The 14,487-nt window shown below is 56.6% G+C and overlaps 1 protein-coding gene across 2 annotated transcripts in view; it reads right to left on the reverse strand.

Moving 5' to 3' along the window:
- B4GALNT4 (beta-1,4-N-acetyl-galactosaminyltransferase 4) overlaps positions 1–14,487 on the reverse strand; it is a 110,472-nt gene that overhangs the window by 46,864 nt on the left and 49,121 nt on the right. The window contains exon 2 of one of the 2 annotated variants that reach the window (XM_074997948.1): positions 4,849–4,964. In XM_074997948.1, coding sequence (XP_074854049.1) covers positions 4,849–4,964 — 116 coding nt within the window. Of the gene's footprint in view, positions 1–4,322; positions 4,382–4,848; positions 4,965–14,487 lie in introns of those variants that run through there. The other variant, XM_074997951.1, reaches the window with a different exon arrangement.

Below are 14,487 nucleotides of genomic sequence, written 5' to 3' on the forward strand. Positions count from 1 at the left end.
CTGTCTGCTCTAGCGCAGGCACCGACCCCAAAGGTCAGCCTGGCTTTGCTTTTCCAAGGGGCGTGTCAAGTTCAGCTCACAGCAGGGAGACCCGCTGGCTGACTGGGAGAGCTGCACCCACCTCATCCCTCGCCAGCCACCCACAGGCTCCAGCCGAGCCAGCTCCACGGGGCCTGCCGAGTGGGGAGGTGATGGGCTGGAGAGGCTCACAGCCTCTCTGTTCGGGAACAGCCTGGCGGGGTACGGGGAGGCAGTGCGGCTTCTGCTCTGGAGCCTGGCTGGTGCCGGGTGAAGGGCGGGCACTGCACCGGCAACCTTTGCTCTGCTCTGCTCGGGAGGCCCCATCTCCACACCAGCTCAGGAGCTGTTTTGGCTCCTCAGGAGCCAGCCCCGACCTTCAGCCAAACCTCCCGGCTCTCACGTTGCCAAAGAGGGGGGCCCACCAGAATTGCTCCCCCCCCCGGGCCTCTGCTCAACCCTCTGCCAGCAGAGGGCTGGGACAGAGAGCGCCAGGGGCAGGAGGGGCCATGTGCAATGTCTGAACTAGAGAGCAGAGCCTCCCACACCACACAGCTCTCCATGCCAGGGGCTGCTGCGTAGCACACACCGGGGAGCCACGCAGGAGCCCTGCTGCTGGGTGCTTTCTGCCTGCACAAGGCAAAGGGGGTCCGATGCCCTCAGGTGCTGGTGGGGCCCACCTACAGAGATAACTGCACACCTCCCACCTGTGCTTGCTCAGCCTCCGGCAGGGCTGGATCTTTGCTCAGTGGCCAGAGTGAAGGGCGGGGGCCAGGACAGATGCCTGTGGCTGCCAGCACATGAGGGCTTCTTCGGGTGAGAAGCAGCTGCCCGGAGCTGCTGGCCGGGCTCCGCTTAACAGCCGCCAACGCTCCCGAGATGAGGCAGAGGCCAAAGCCACAGAGCATCCAAGTGTTCAGCTCTGTCCTTGCTCCATACCCCCGACAAGAGAGGTCATCCATCAGTGCCCCCAGGCGCTCCTCCCTCCCGCAAGCACAGGACAGAGAAGGGCGCCGAAGCGGCTGCCGTGGCCTGAGATCACACAAGGCCTGTCGGGGCTGGGCCTTCCGCTCTGAGCAGCGCAAGAGGGGAACAGATGCGGGAAGTGCCTTAGAGCGAAGGGGAGGGGGGCCAGGCAGGAGGCAATACAGGCAGCAGGGCTGTTCGGGGAGCAAAGGACGATGGGCCGGGGGAAGTGAAATAGCTGGGACAGACCACGCCAAGTAGGCTTTCCTGCTGCCCCCACCCCAGGGCACCGGGGGTGTGATTCAACTGAGGCAAATCTCTCTGCTGTGCCTGTGCTGGGGTGCAGTCACAGAAGACCCCTGGGGATGCTCCCGGGTGTGCTGATCATGCCACTGACATCCAACTTCTTGCTCTCTGGGGCTCCCCACCACCCTGTCCTGCTGAGCCAGATCCTCTTGTCTCCTCCACCCAAGGCACAGAGTTGGGGTTACTCCCCACCCCCCCGGCAGAACAATGCTGACCCTGTTTAATCACAGCTCTGGATGGAAACTGCCTAGCACATTGTAAGGAAGACAGGAAACTTTACTGGCAATCCAGGTCAGGATAAGATCCTTTCTGACCTGAAGATTTCACCTAACGGCTGCTGCTTCGGGTAAAAACTCACAAGTAAATATATTTTTAGGGGAACAGAGTTAGCTGTGCCTTTCTCTTTTGTGTGATTTGATAACTCACTTTGATCTTCCTGTTCTAATCTATACCCACTTACATCCTACTGGTTTGCTAAATAAAAACTCTTTTGTTTACAAATCAAGCCCACTGGAAATGGTTACTACCAGGGGAGGGCTACCACTGCGAACATCTCCCTTTCATTGACAAAGGGGCCTTCCCTAATGAGCCCGCCCTGCGCAAACCACAGATTTATTTGGGGTTTTGATCCTTCCAGAGGTTGATTAAACAGGTGCAGCAGGGCAGGGTTGATGGCTTGGAAACCATTCAGTGACTTCTGACAAAGGTTAATTTGTCCGGCTGATACAGCAGGGACTGCGTGTCCAGATCCTGGGTTCTATTCTGAGCTCCCTGGCTCACCTGCGAGTTGTGCCATTCTCTCCCTGTCTCTGCTTCCCTGGGCATGTCAGCCTGGAAGGTACCCACCATTGCATCCGATGCTTTGGCAAGCTCAGGTGAGGGTGTGCAAAAGGCAGAAGAGTGAGCTAGACTTTTGCACCATGATCGGTATCTCAAGAGCGCTCAGTCCTCATGCCCCAGGATGGCAGCTTGGCCAGGCAGAAAGGGCCTCTGCCAGATTCGTCTAGATTAGCCACATGTTGGGGGAAGGTGAGGTTGGCCCTGGTATCTAAACCCCCAGCAACTGGGCTCAGCTGTAGATGGTCCATCGCCCTGGCCAGTTCTCCCAATAGAATCTGCAGTCAGCCGGGGGCTGCGGCGACTGGCCCAGTGCAGGGCTGCATTAGCACAAGTCTCTGTTTGTGGTGTGCCAGACCCTCCACACCCTGTACTAATTACTGCCGCATGACTTCCACGTCAATGCTGTTTCCATTTCCCTCGCGGCCTGGGGCTGCCAATGCCTTGGGAAAGGGGCAGTGATTGGTCAATGTCACCTAGGTCACGGTGAGGAGAAATGGAGTATTACTGCCGGGCGGTGAAATATGAGCCTCCCTGCACCGGGTTCCGGTACAGCCTGCCTGAGCCCTGTCGGCACAGTGCTCGTGCAGTGAGTGCTACCCGGGCCAGCCTTGGTGAAGGGCCCTGCATGGCACATGGCCCGTCGGCCAAGAGCAGAGGCACTGTGCCAGCCCCTCCTCCAGTCCCCGAGGCGCTGCCACGGCAGAAGCTGCTCACTGTGCTCAGGCTCACAGCCCATGTTCCCTCTAAATGTTTCCATCCGTGCACAGAGGAAATGGTGCTGTGTGCACTGAGGCGTGTGCAGACATGCGCCACCAGGAGAAACACATGTTGCCGGCTGCGGGAGCTCTGCCAATCAGCCGGGCGGCACCTGAATCTCTCCACCCAAGCGCTCTGCCTACAGGGAGCACCACGCTCAGGCCACAGATTCCCATGGGAACACGGCCACATCCAGCTCAGCTAGCACAGACCCGCTGTGCTCCGTCCAAGGGGCTGCCCCGGCACAGGCTTTTCAGAGGGGCAATGCTGCAAGGAAACCCACCGCCCCCTGCCTGCTCCCCACCTTGAGTTATCTTCATTGGTGGCTGAGTCCCTTTGGCCCTGCCCAGCCAAGCGGTGCCGTGCTCCCACTCTGCGCTTCCCAGCAGGGCGACGCCAAGGCAGGGCTGCCCCACAGCTCTTGCCAAGGTGCTCGCCATGGGGGCTGCTCAGGGGACAGTGCCAGGGGATTCTGACCTGGGAACCTCACCAAGGTTCCCTCTAAGCTTTTCCAAACATTGTGGATTTTTCAATGCACATGCAGAATAACTTCTTTTGGCACACCCAGGCGTGTGCGAGTGTACGCCGCCAATAAGAACACAAAACCCAGCTGGGGGAGCTCTGCTAATTACCTGGGCAGCATTTAAATCCCTCCTGAGCAGCCGTACAAGCACACAGCTTCCCGCAAACACTAATCCCCACACACATGTGGGGGAGCTGGCCTGCAGGGAAGGATCCATACAGACCTACTCACACACACCTTGGTGGTTTCCAGCAGCACCGTCCCCTGTGGCAATGGCTTTTAGCCCGGGGCACAAGTACTTGGGGGCATGCAGGAGTGTTCCGGGCAGGTACAGCAACTCAGCTCGATGTTTGTTTAGTTTTACAACAAGCTACGGACAAAGCACTAGCAAAGCCACTCCAAAGCCAGGTCTCACACAGACAACTTGTTTATGGTGCTCTGGGTACTACGCACTGAAATGTGAGAACAGTGTTGATATTTCTGCTGACTTTATAATGCCAGTAGACCCCTGACTTACATGTATTCCACTTGTGCGTATCTTGCGTTAAAGCGAATCAAGTTTAACAATCAAACTGAACGGTGCACCATGAGATGCACGCCATTTGCGTATGTACAGAAACACGTGCTTTTTCGGTGCTGGTACCTCAGCAGCCCCAGACGAAATCCCCTGCTGGGTGGCAGGGGAAGTCCAGAAGCCCTGGGGCTGGGAGCTGACTGGGCTGCTGAGCCCTGCCAACACAGTGAGGGACAGGGCTGCCGGGGAGCCAGCTGGGCCCTTCCAGCAGCACCAGTCAGGAGCCCTCTTCCCGCTCTTTTTTTTTTTAATATAGCCACTGAAATCCTACTGTTTTGCTTAATAAAAACCCCAACTGGCACAACAAACCCCACAGGATCTAAGGAACGCAACCCCCACCTCATGTTGCACGGAAGTCGACGTACGCCAGGCTTCCCCAGAACACAACAGACGGGTAAGTCGGGGGCCTATTGTACATGGTAAACACAAGGAAGTAAATAATTCAGTACCAGTGCGCTACGACACTTGTGTATTCCTACATGCGATTCTGCAAGCAAGAAACTTGGAAGGGGCAGACGTGGGGGTACACCCAGCCAGGCAGCCTCCTGAGAGCGGGGCAGGAGTCTGGAAAGGTTGAGAGCCACAGTCCTAAGGACTTGGTGTGCATTTCATACCCACTCCAAACTCCTGCCATGAGCTCGCCAGCAGCGCTCTCACAGGACCCTTACCTCCCTCAGTGGGCCTGGTGTGTCCAGGCAGCATCCATGGGAAGCTCTTTCGCCAGCCCAGCACCAGGGGCAGCAGGAAGCCCTGCAGAGTGACCCCAGGTGCACGGGCTTCCTCCCCCAGCACACACAGCTCCAGCCCCCATGTGCTGCATTTCCTATTTAACAAGGAAAGAGGGGACAGGCCAGGCTGCAGTTACCATCTGCTCCTCCTCCCGGCTCTCGCTGGAGTCCTCGGTCTTTCTCTGCTGAGCCGCTGCCCGGGGCCTGGCCACACGCCTGCCAGCATCTGTCACCTCGCCCAGCCGCTCGCCATCTGCAAACAACAAACAGATGCAGGGGACTACAGCACTGCAGCTGGCAAGCCACCCGCTGTCCGCCGCCAGCCCCGGGGACTCTGCTCCTCAGTGCAGTGCCAAGGAGCTGAGCTATCAGCACCACCACCTGGGTCTGCCGGGGGCTCAGTCCACAGCCAGGGCCAGGATGCACCTGCCACCTGCCTCCCAGCACCACAGCAAAGACCAGGCTGGCGTTTTCAGACTTGGGCATGGGAGATGCCCAAACCACGACCTCAGAGGTGCTGGCGTCAGGGAATCCCGCCAGCCACAGGCACCCCCGGAAGGGCTAATTCGAAATCAGAGCCTCTCACGCGGGAGGCCTTGCTGAGGCTGGCTAAGACGCTGCACCCTGGCGCGGCCCTGCCCAGGAAAGCCGGCCAAGGAGGAGCAGCCTGGTCCTGACTTCGGGGGCATGCGGTGCTGAGGCAGAAGAGTCTAGCTGGGCAGGGACCAGGCTACCATTTTGGTCCTGCAGCGCTTCACCCAGTGGGGCCTGGCCCAGGACTGGACACTCCTAAGGGCTCCTGCAATACCAACCGCTTAGAGCGCCCCATGGCGCAGCGTTCCTGGCACTCCCGGGGGGGACAGGCACTGGCCAAAGAGTTCAGAGAGGCAAAGGTCGCCGGTTACCAGTGGGGGCCTGCTGGGGCCGGGGGGTTCTGGGACAGGAGGGCAGAGACTCACAGAAAGGCAGGAAATCAAGGGTAGGAAATGGATGGTCACATTTCCCAGGGAGAGAGGCAAAAAGTGGGGCACTGCATCCCCCCACGACCCCGGTCTGTCCTGGAACTTGTGCTGTTCCACACAGTCGTTAACGTCCGCAGCAAAGGGGTAAATAACGAGGGGGCAAGATGCGCAGAGGATACGAAACGGCTTTTGTGCCAAGCAGGTTGGGAAGAGCTACCAAGGGATCGGCCCAGCCTGGGCGAGGGGGCAACACAGCAGAGGAAATTCAGGGGCGAGGCAGCGCGTGCTGGAAACCATAACGACAGGCTCCAGCTGAGCCGCCGATCTCACCTGAGGCCGAAGCTCCGTGCGCCTCGTCGGCTCCCCGGCCGTCCTCTGCCCCTTGAACTATCCCAGCACAACCTGACCTGCCTGAAACGGAGCTACGCAGCTCATGTTCTCTCTGAGCGCCCACAGCAATGCTGCCTGGTGGGACCCTGCACCCAGATCCATTGCCCTGCCTCACCCACCAGCCACCTTCTCAGAGACTCTCCACTGCCCATGCAGCAAAAGGCGCTGGCACCCAAGATGCCCCACCGAGCCCCTCCCCTCGCTCCCCTGAGTGACTGGTGCATGACGTGTACCTGGTTAGCCAGAGGGAGCCCACAGGGGGCACAAGCTAGAAATGGAAGCAGCTGAGGGAGCCTCGGGGCTGCTCCATCCATGAGCTGCAGCATCACCTGGGTCCTCAGGCCAGCTCTGCTGCCCCTCTCCCGCATCCCTGCCCTGTCCCACCCACACCCCCAGTCCTGCCTGCAGCTCATCCCCTCCCCCAGCAATCCCCACCCTGGCCTACCCAGCTTTGCCCGCACACCACAGGCCTAACCTGCAGCCCCAACCCCACTATCCCTGTCCTGTCCTACTCATACCCCCAGGCCTGACCTTCACCCTCCAGTTAGCCCAGCCCACCCCCACGCAGCTCTGCACACACACCCCAGGCCTGAGTTGCAGCCCCCAGCTAGCATGGCCCTGCCCCGCTCCACTAACACATTCCAGCTGCAGTCTGCTACCCCACCCCCACGGTGATGCCATTGGATTGTGATAGGTCTTTACAGATCATTGTTGCAACCACTGGTCTATGTTTTTAACAAATCACGTGAACAGGATGGGTAAATACGGGCCAGGAGCTGGATCTGGCCCACCAAGCCTTTTAATCCAGCCCACAGATCCCTAGCACAGAGAGCTTCCAGTGCTGTCCCCGCTGCCAAAATCTCTCAGTTTCTATTGGCTGGTTTCACGCACTGCCTCCACCCCCTGCACAATTTCTCAGCTCCCATTGGCTGGTTTCACGCACTGCCTCCACCCCCTGCACAATCTCTCAGCTCCCATTGGCTGGTTTCATGCACTGCCTCCACCCCCTGCACAATCACTCGGCTCTTTTGGACTAGAACCCAGACAATGGGAGCTGAGAGATTTTGCTGGGGTGGGGGCAGTGCAGCATAATTTCTCAGTTCCCATTGGCCAATTTCCAGCAAATAAGAGCTAAGGGATTTTGCCGGGGTAGGGGCAGCACACAAAGCTCTCCCCCCACCCAGTGCAGAGCCACACAGAACAGCCAGTGGGCTGGGGTGGCTGGCATGTAGAGACACCTGCCTGAGAGTACTGCTGGCCAGGAGCTGCCTTCCTCTGGCATTCCACCCCCTCCCTTCTAGATCCTGCACCCGCTCCTACACCCATCCCCCCAAGGCAGAATCCTCTCCTGCATCTATACTCCCTCCTGGACCCTGCACCCCAATACCCTGTCCCAGGTCACAACCTTCTTCAAGCAAACTCCCTCTCAGACCTACCCCACCCCACAGCCTCACTTGTGCTCCTGTGCCCTACCCCAAGCTCCCTTCTGCATCGCACCTCCGTCCCAGACCCCACAGTCCCTCCATAGCAAAAGTGCAGCCCTTGACCCTACACCAAAATCATGGAGTGGCCAAAAGCAGATTGTGGTTCACAGGTCATGGTGATACAGGTTGAACCTCTCTAGTCTGACACTCTGGTCTGGCAACAGTCGTGGTCTGGCCTGATTTCAGCTAGCCGGACACCCATGTATCATGGGCGTGGCCAAGTTTCCCACGGTCTCATAAAGTTTGTTTCCAGCCACCAGTCCTGGCTCTTGGTGTTCTGTGCTGTTAAGTAACTGCACTTTATAACCTAAATGTCTTCGAAGAGCCCACTAAGCAGTGGCCATGGAAATGCTGCTAGATGACACTGTCTTTCTATGGCCTGGCACACACTCTCTCAGCACCATTTAGGTCCCAAGGGTGCCAGACTAGAGAGGTTCAACCTGTACTCTTTGTGCTTTGAGACACGAACATTAGCTGTGTCTCTATTTCCAATGTTAGCCTCTGGAGTAACACTCACAGAACAACTCACCAGCCTGTCTGGGAAAGGCTATTCAGGTGGACTGACCTATCAAGAAACAGGCACCAACTGTACTGAATGGACTTCCCTGAAAACCTTCAGTCTGTAATGTGGGCAATGGTGTCTACCTGTAACGACCTGAGTTGTGCATGGACAGGTCATGTGCTCATGTGACTCCAAACTCCATCTTGGGGTATACTTACAATCAGCTTTCCTCCTCACAGTCAGGGCCCTGAAATCTTTCCTTGGCTACGTCTACACATACAGCCAACATCAAAATAGCTTATTTCGATGTTGCGACATCGAAATAGGCTATTTCGATGAATAACGTCTACACGTCCTCCAGGGCCGGCAACGTCGATGTTCAACTTCGATGTTGCTCAGCCCAACATCGAAATAGGCGCAGCGAGGGAACGTCTACACGTCAAAGTAGCACACATCGAAATAGGGATGCCAGGCACAGCTGCAGACAGGGTCACAGGGCGGACTCAACAGCAAGCCGCTCCCTTAAAGGGCCCCTCCCAGACACAGTTGCACTAAACAACACAAGATACACAGAGCTGACAACTGGTTGCAGACCCTATGCCTGCAGCATAGATCCCCAGCTGCCGCAGAAGCAGCCAGAAGCCCTGGGCTAAGGGCTGCTGCCCACGGTGACCATAGAGCCCCGCAGGGGCTGGAGAGAGAGCATCTCTCAACCCCCGAGCTGATGGCCGCCATGGAGGACCCAGCAATTTCGACGTTGCGGGACGCGGATCGTCTACACGGTCCCTACTTCAACGTTGAACGTCGATGTAGGGCGCTATTCCTATCTCCTCATGAGGTTAGCGACTTCGACGTCTCGCCACCTAACGTCGAAGTTGGTGCCGCTACTTCGAAGTAGCGTGCACGGGTAGACGCAGCTCTTGGGTCTTAAAACCTACATCTCCGTTCTAGGGGATCTTTGTTATGAACGGAAGCTAGGAACAAAGGATTGATGACCTACTGCAAGGTGGATGTACTCCAGAGACAACTTAAACCAGCAGTTTACTTCTCCTCTGCTAAAAGCCTGCATCAAGTACTTTGCAAGGGGTGTACGCAATTGGATTCCTTTACCAATTTTAACTCTCGCCCGTCCTTTCCTTTTCTAAATAAACCATTAGATTTTAGAGGCAAAAGGATGAGTAAAGCATGTTAATTAGGCAAGAGTCTAAGTTACTAATTGACCTGGGGATGGTCCTCTGGGACCTGCAGAACTTTTCTGCATGGTGAGATCGGTTTCCATAACTTTCATCTGTATGAGAAGTGGGGCGGGTGGCAGAAAACTGGAGCACGTAAGGGGACTGTTCAAGTGGTTTCTTGCAAGCCAGCGTGGCAAACAGAAGTGCCCTTTGTGACAGGCTAGGAGTGCCTGATAGTGGAGGACTCCCAGTCTTGGGCTGTAAGTAGCCCTGTCTCTAAAGCAATCTGCCCTGTATTGACACTCTCAGCAGTGTCCCCCAGAGTCCCGTATTACACCACAGCTTTGCCAGCTGCCCCTCATCCCCTGTTATTTCAGTGGTGGGCCTCTCTGGGGCAGTGCCAATTTCCAGGCACGGTAAATGGGACCAGGACACACACCAGGCTGGGCTGGGCCAGGAATCAGGATGTGACCTTGGGGTGCCGGGAACTTTTGGGAAGGACTGAGATTATTTTGAGGTCCAAGCTGCTGTGTCCTGGCTGCTGTATGCAACTGCTTCCTCAGACTCCTACCCAGGTCTGCCACGGCAGCATACCCCAGCTGCCCTGGGCTGGAGAGAAGCGACTGGGAAGCACAGGGGCACTGCTCCGGCTGAGGGCTCGTGCATCACACCTGTGCTGAGTGGGTCCTGCAGCAGCAGTCCTGGCCTCAGAGCAGGGATGAACTGCAGGCTCCTGGCTCCACAGCTGAGCACCCTGGTGCAGAGATGGGGCAGCAGGACCCTGTGCACCCAGCTGCCCCACAGCTCGGGGGGACAGCACTTCTCCTACCACTCCTGTTTCTGCCCCTCCAACCCCCGCCCCGGCCAAGGCATGAAGCAGATTCCCCAATGGCCCCTGGCTTTGCACACACGCAGTCAGGTCCCCACCGAGGCTGCCATGGGAGCTGCAGGAGTACAGAACTCGGACTGGGGTGTGCTCACACTGCTTCCAACTCACCCTCCTGTCCCTGGAGCAAGAAACCCCCTGCTGCTGCTGCCAACTCCTAGGCTGATTACTGAGGTTGAGCGCGACAGCCCCAGTCTTACCCTATCTCCCTTCTGAGCACCCCAGCCCAGGGACCTTGGCATCCTGGGGCAGGGAGGGGAAGGCCCTGGCAGGTCTCTCTGTTCCTCCTGCTGTATTCTGGCCCCTGAGACCTGCAGCCCAGGTGCTTCCCCAGGCAGGTGTCTCTAGCTCTGAGGGAGGCAGGAGGCTCTGGCAGCAAGGGGAGCAGGCGGCGGACCTGACCCCAGCAGGTGGCTGCTTTGTGTGAACCTTGCCTGCAGCAGGGTCCCCAGGGAGAGGTGAACAGTGGTGGTGGAGGACACAGTCACCTTTAGCCAACACACAAGGCAGCTGCCATGCTAAGGCCATTGGAGGCTATGGAGAGAGAGGCAGGTCAGGGCTTGAAGTTCCCCCTCCCCTAACAGTAAGGAGCAACACAAAGAGAAACCACAGATCTGGCTGGGGGCTAGATGGGACTGGGCCTGCAGGATCCCCTGGGGCTCTAGTCCTTTCTCACCCACTTCCTTCCCGTCTTGAGGAGACCTCTTAGAACAGCTCCCACGCTCAAGTCCAGACAGGGTGCTGAATGCACCTTGGCCACCTGCAATGCAGCAGCTTGCCTGCACCCTCACCCTTAACTCCGATGTGCCACACACCCCGGGGACGCTAAGTGATCAGCTGTAGGAGCTGAGCACGGTGAGGCAGGAACTGGGGTCTGCAGAGGTCTCAACAGAGAAGGGACTGAACCAGAATCCTGGATGCAGACCCACTGGGACCTATGAGGATGCGTGGATCTGATGCAGATGGGTGTCCAGCTTCTCCCTAGGCAGCACTTGCTAGGACAGTGTTTCTCAACCAGGGTACCAGTACCTTTGGGGGTGCATGGAGGTCTCCAAGGGGGTACATTAACTCACCTAGATATTTGCCTAGTTTTACAACAGGCTACAGGAAAACACTAGTAAAGTCAGTACAGTCTAAAAGTTCATTCAGACGATGACTTGTTTCTATGGGCTTCATAACCCTTATGCTGTAATGTACGTACAATATTTCTATTCCGGTTCATTTACTTGATAATAAGACAGTAGAAAGTCAGCAAGTTTTCAGGGGTCGTCATCTGTGATATTTGTGCATGTTTTGTAAGTAAGTAGGTTTTAAGTGAGGCATAGCTGGGTGGTGGGCAAAACAAATCTGCCTCCTGAAAAGGGGACAGTCATCTGGAAAGGCTGAATAACGAACTTGTTTCAAGACCTCAGATTACCCTAGGACCACGTTTCCCAACTGGTGGTACACGGACCCGTAAGGTTACGGGAGAGAAGTCTGGGGGTACTTAAAATTTTGTTTGAAAAAGGGGATGCTTGATAAAAAAAGGTTGAGAAACGCTGTGCTAGGAAATGCAAGTAACACCAAAGAGGGGGCCCGTCGTCCCAGCTGGAGCCAAGAGGGAAGAGCCGTTTGGCTTGGCTGCAGCTGGAGGCAGGGCTCTTTAATTGCATAGTGGCAGGAGAGCGCTCACCAGAGAGCCCTATCGCTCAAGCTCACACTTACCGCACTCAAAGACTCAAATCAAGTGCTCTTGGAAGGAGGATGCTGCAAATACAGCTCTCCCCCATGCTAAGTGGCCTGGAAAGGGCTGCCTGGCCTGGCCCAGAGGTCGTGGGGAAAAGCAGAGCCTCTCTCTCTGAGCTGGCAGCTCTCCCCACTGGAGCTGCCATACCCCTTCCCCATTTGCCCCTTGCGCCAGACAAGCCCTCCAACTCTCACTGAGGCCTCAAGGCTCAGGCTTCACATAGCAATGCACAAGCTGCCCAGCGTGCCTTCTCTCACACCTGGAGGGGCTGATGCTCCAACCCACTACCAGGGAAACCCACCACCTGGAGGTGTGTCTAGCAGTCAGACAGGGGACAGGACTCTTGGGTTCCAAGCTCAGCTCTGCCACTAACCCTGACCTCGACGAAGTCCCTCCCCTAGCCCCTTCATTTCCTCTCTGCCAGACAGGGCAGCAAAGAGTAAGCATCCCTGGGGTTTTGGGTCCATGAGGCACCACAAAGCTGGATGGAGTAATAACAAAACACCTGTAAAAGTCTGGGCCTTGCCCCCTTCCAAAAGCAGGGAGGTAAAGTCCGATTCCTTAATACCCAGGACCCTGTGCAGTCATTCACGCAGCGCAAAGAGAGCGAGACATGATGCTCTGAACCTGCCACCACTTTCCACAGAGGTGAGCAACAGCGCAGGGCAAACTTGGCCCAGGCAACGCAAGCGTCAAGTCAGTGCTAATGTGCAGCTTGAAATGGCTTCCACTTCCATGGGTGGCAAACCGGCCCTCGACTTCCAGCTGGAGAGGAGAGCTTTTAAGCAGGCTGTGAAGAAATAAATACACAGTCAGCTCTCAAAGGAGCCTAAAGTGGCGAGGTGTCCAGTTCCGGGAGCATCCCTGACAGCAGAGCTCTCAAACTGCTCCCTTACAGCCCAGCACAATAATTATTCCCAAGCTAAACATTTCCTCCAGAGTTCACACTGATCCTTCTGCTCTGCTGAGCAAAGGGAGGTTTATAAGAGTCTCTGCTCGCAGCATTAAAATAATCTGCTTCCCAAGAATAACACAGGAGGGCTTTTGAAAGTGGATTAGCTGTTTGCTAATGCACCCTCCGCCCCTGCGACCTGTGAAACTGACACTGCAGAGCCTTTCCAGGGAGCAGGAAGATCTGGAACCAAACCAGGGACCCGAGCAGGGGAAAGGGAGGGATCACAGACGGCAGAAGGCAGCCGCACGAGGTGAGAAAGGGCAGAGCCAACTGGGGATCTGCCTGGATGTTTTTGTGTAGAGGAATTATGTGAGACTGGTGCTTAAACCCCATGATCATGAACACAAAGCTCAGTTGGATGCTACAAGCCAAGGGCAGTGGGGGACCCCATGGCTTGGAGAGGCAAGCTTCCCTAGCCACACCCCTTCCAGCTGTGCCCCTTTCCTTTTTGCCCACCAAAGCCCAGCTCCACCCCACTGGGGCTGCTGCTGGCCCCTGCCCAGAGCCCACCCCCTGCCATTGCCCCAGGGTAGGAACCCCAGCCCAGGTTAGCATAGCCCTGGCCTCCCTGGTGCTCCAGAGAGCCAGGGGGCCGTGTGGCTGCAGCCTGCTCCAGCCCCAGAGTGCCAGAGAGGAGAGCCAGGAGGCACAGCCCCAGTCTCCCCAGGCCATGTCTGCCAGCTGGGCCAGGAAGCCCCTCCCACGCTGGCTGCCGAGCTGCTTGCTCCCGCATGGGGAGGACAGGCCGTGTGGCATGACACCCCAGGCCTGCCTGCCCCAGCCCTGCAACAGCAGACTGGGGAGAGGGAGGCGGGGGCCTGCAGCGAAGCAGGGCATGAGGCAGTTTGGGCAGGCACTGCCTTCCCCTGCCTGTGATACCTGCCGCCCATGCTGTGACCCATGAATGCACCTGATGGAGAGAAAACTAAACAGCCATAAACTGGGTGGGGTGGGAGAGGGGGTCAGTGGATTGGAAACCTGTCGGAGGCACCAAGCAGAGAGCACCAAGTTCCCACTGCAGCCCAAGTCTCTTTTGCATCTGGAACCACATCGTGCCATTTAATTCCCATTATTCAGTGCAGACACCATAGGTGGACTTGGGCCACACGTTTTCTGTGGGGCGTTCCTAAGTTGTCCACCTGTCACAGCAGTAGCCGAGTTGGGTGGCACACACTTATTTTTAATGCAGCGTGACACTGCTCATTCCACGGACAGGGAGATTTTCCAAAGGTTACACTGGCAGCCCCGGTGCATTTCATCGTGTCACCATCAATCCCTGCATTTTATGAAACCGCACTGCCAAGGCCGCACAACTTGTCAACGACCTTGAGCGGCACCTCATTGATGAATGCAAGTGGAGGAGGTGCAGTACTGTCTGGTCAAGGCCGGACCATGACTTCTGTCATCTGCAGGCTGAACATTCTGTTGCATGCACAAAGCAGTCAGGGTCCAAAGATGTCCCTATGGTTATGAGCCCATAGAGCACAATCATTAGCAAGCAGTAATTCCTGAATAATTGTCTTCAGAAGCTTTGTTTTCACATTGAGGCAATGCACGTGCAAGACACCTCCTTTCATACAGTACCACATTTAAATGCCACAATCAATGTTTCTGAATGCATGTATGAGAACAGCTGCATGGACAATGCTACACAAAGGAACAAGAACACAATTGTATTGTATTCCACTGGTGACAA

This window comes from Carettochelys insculpta, chromosome 6 (assembly GCF_033958435.1).
Source record: "Carettochelys insculpta isolate YL-2023 chromosome 6, ASM3395843v1, whole genome shotgun sequence".
Lineage (NCBI taxonomy): Eukaryota > Metazoa > Chordata > Testudines > Carettochelyidae > Carettochelys > Carettochelys insculpta.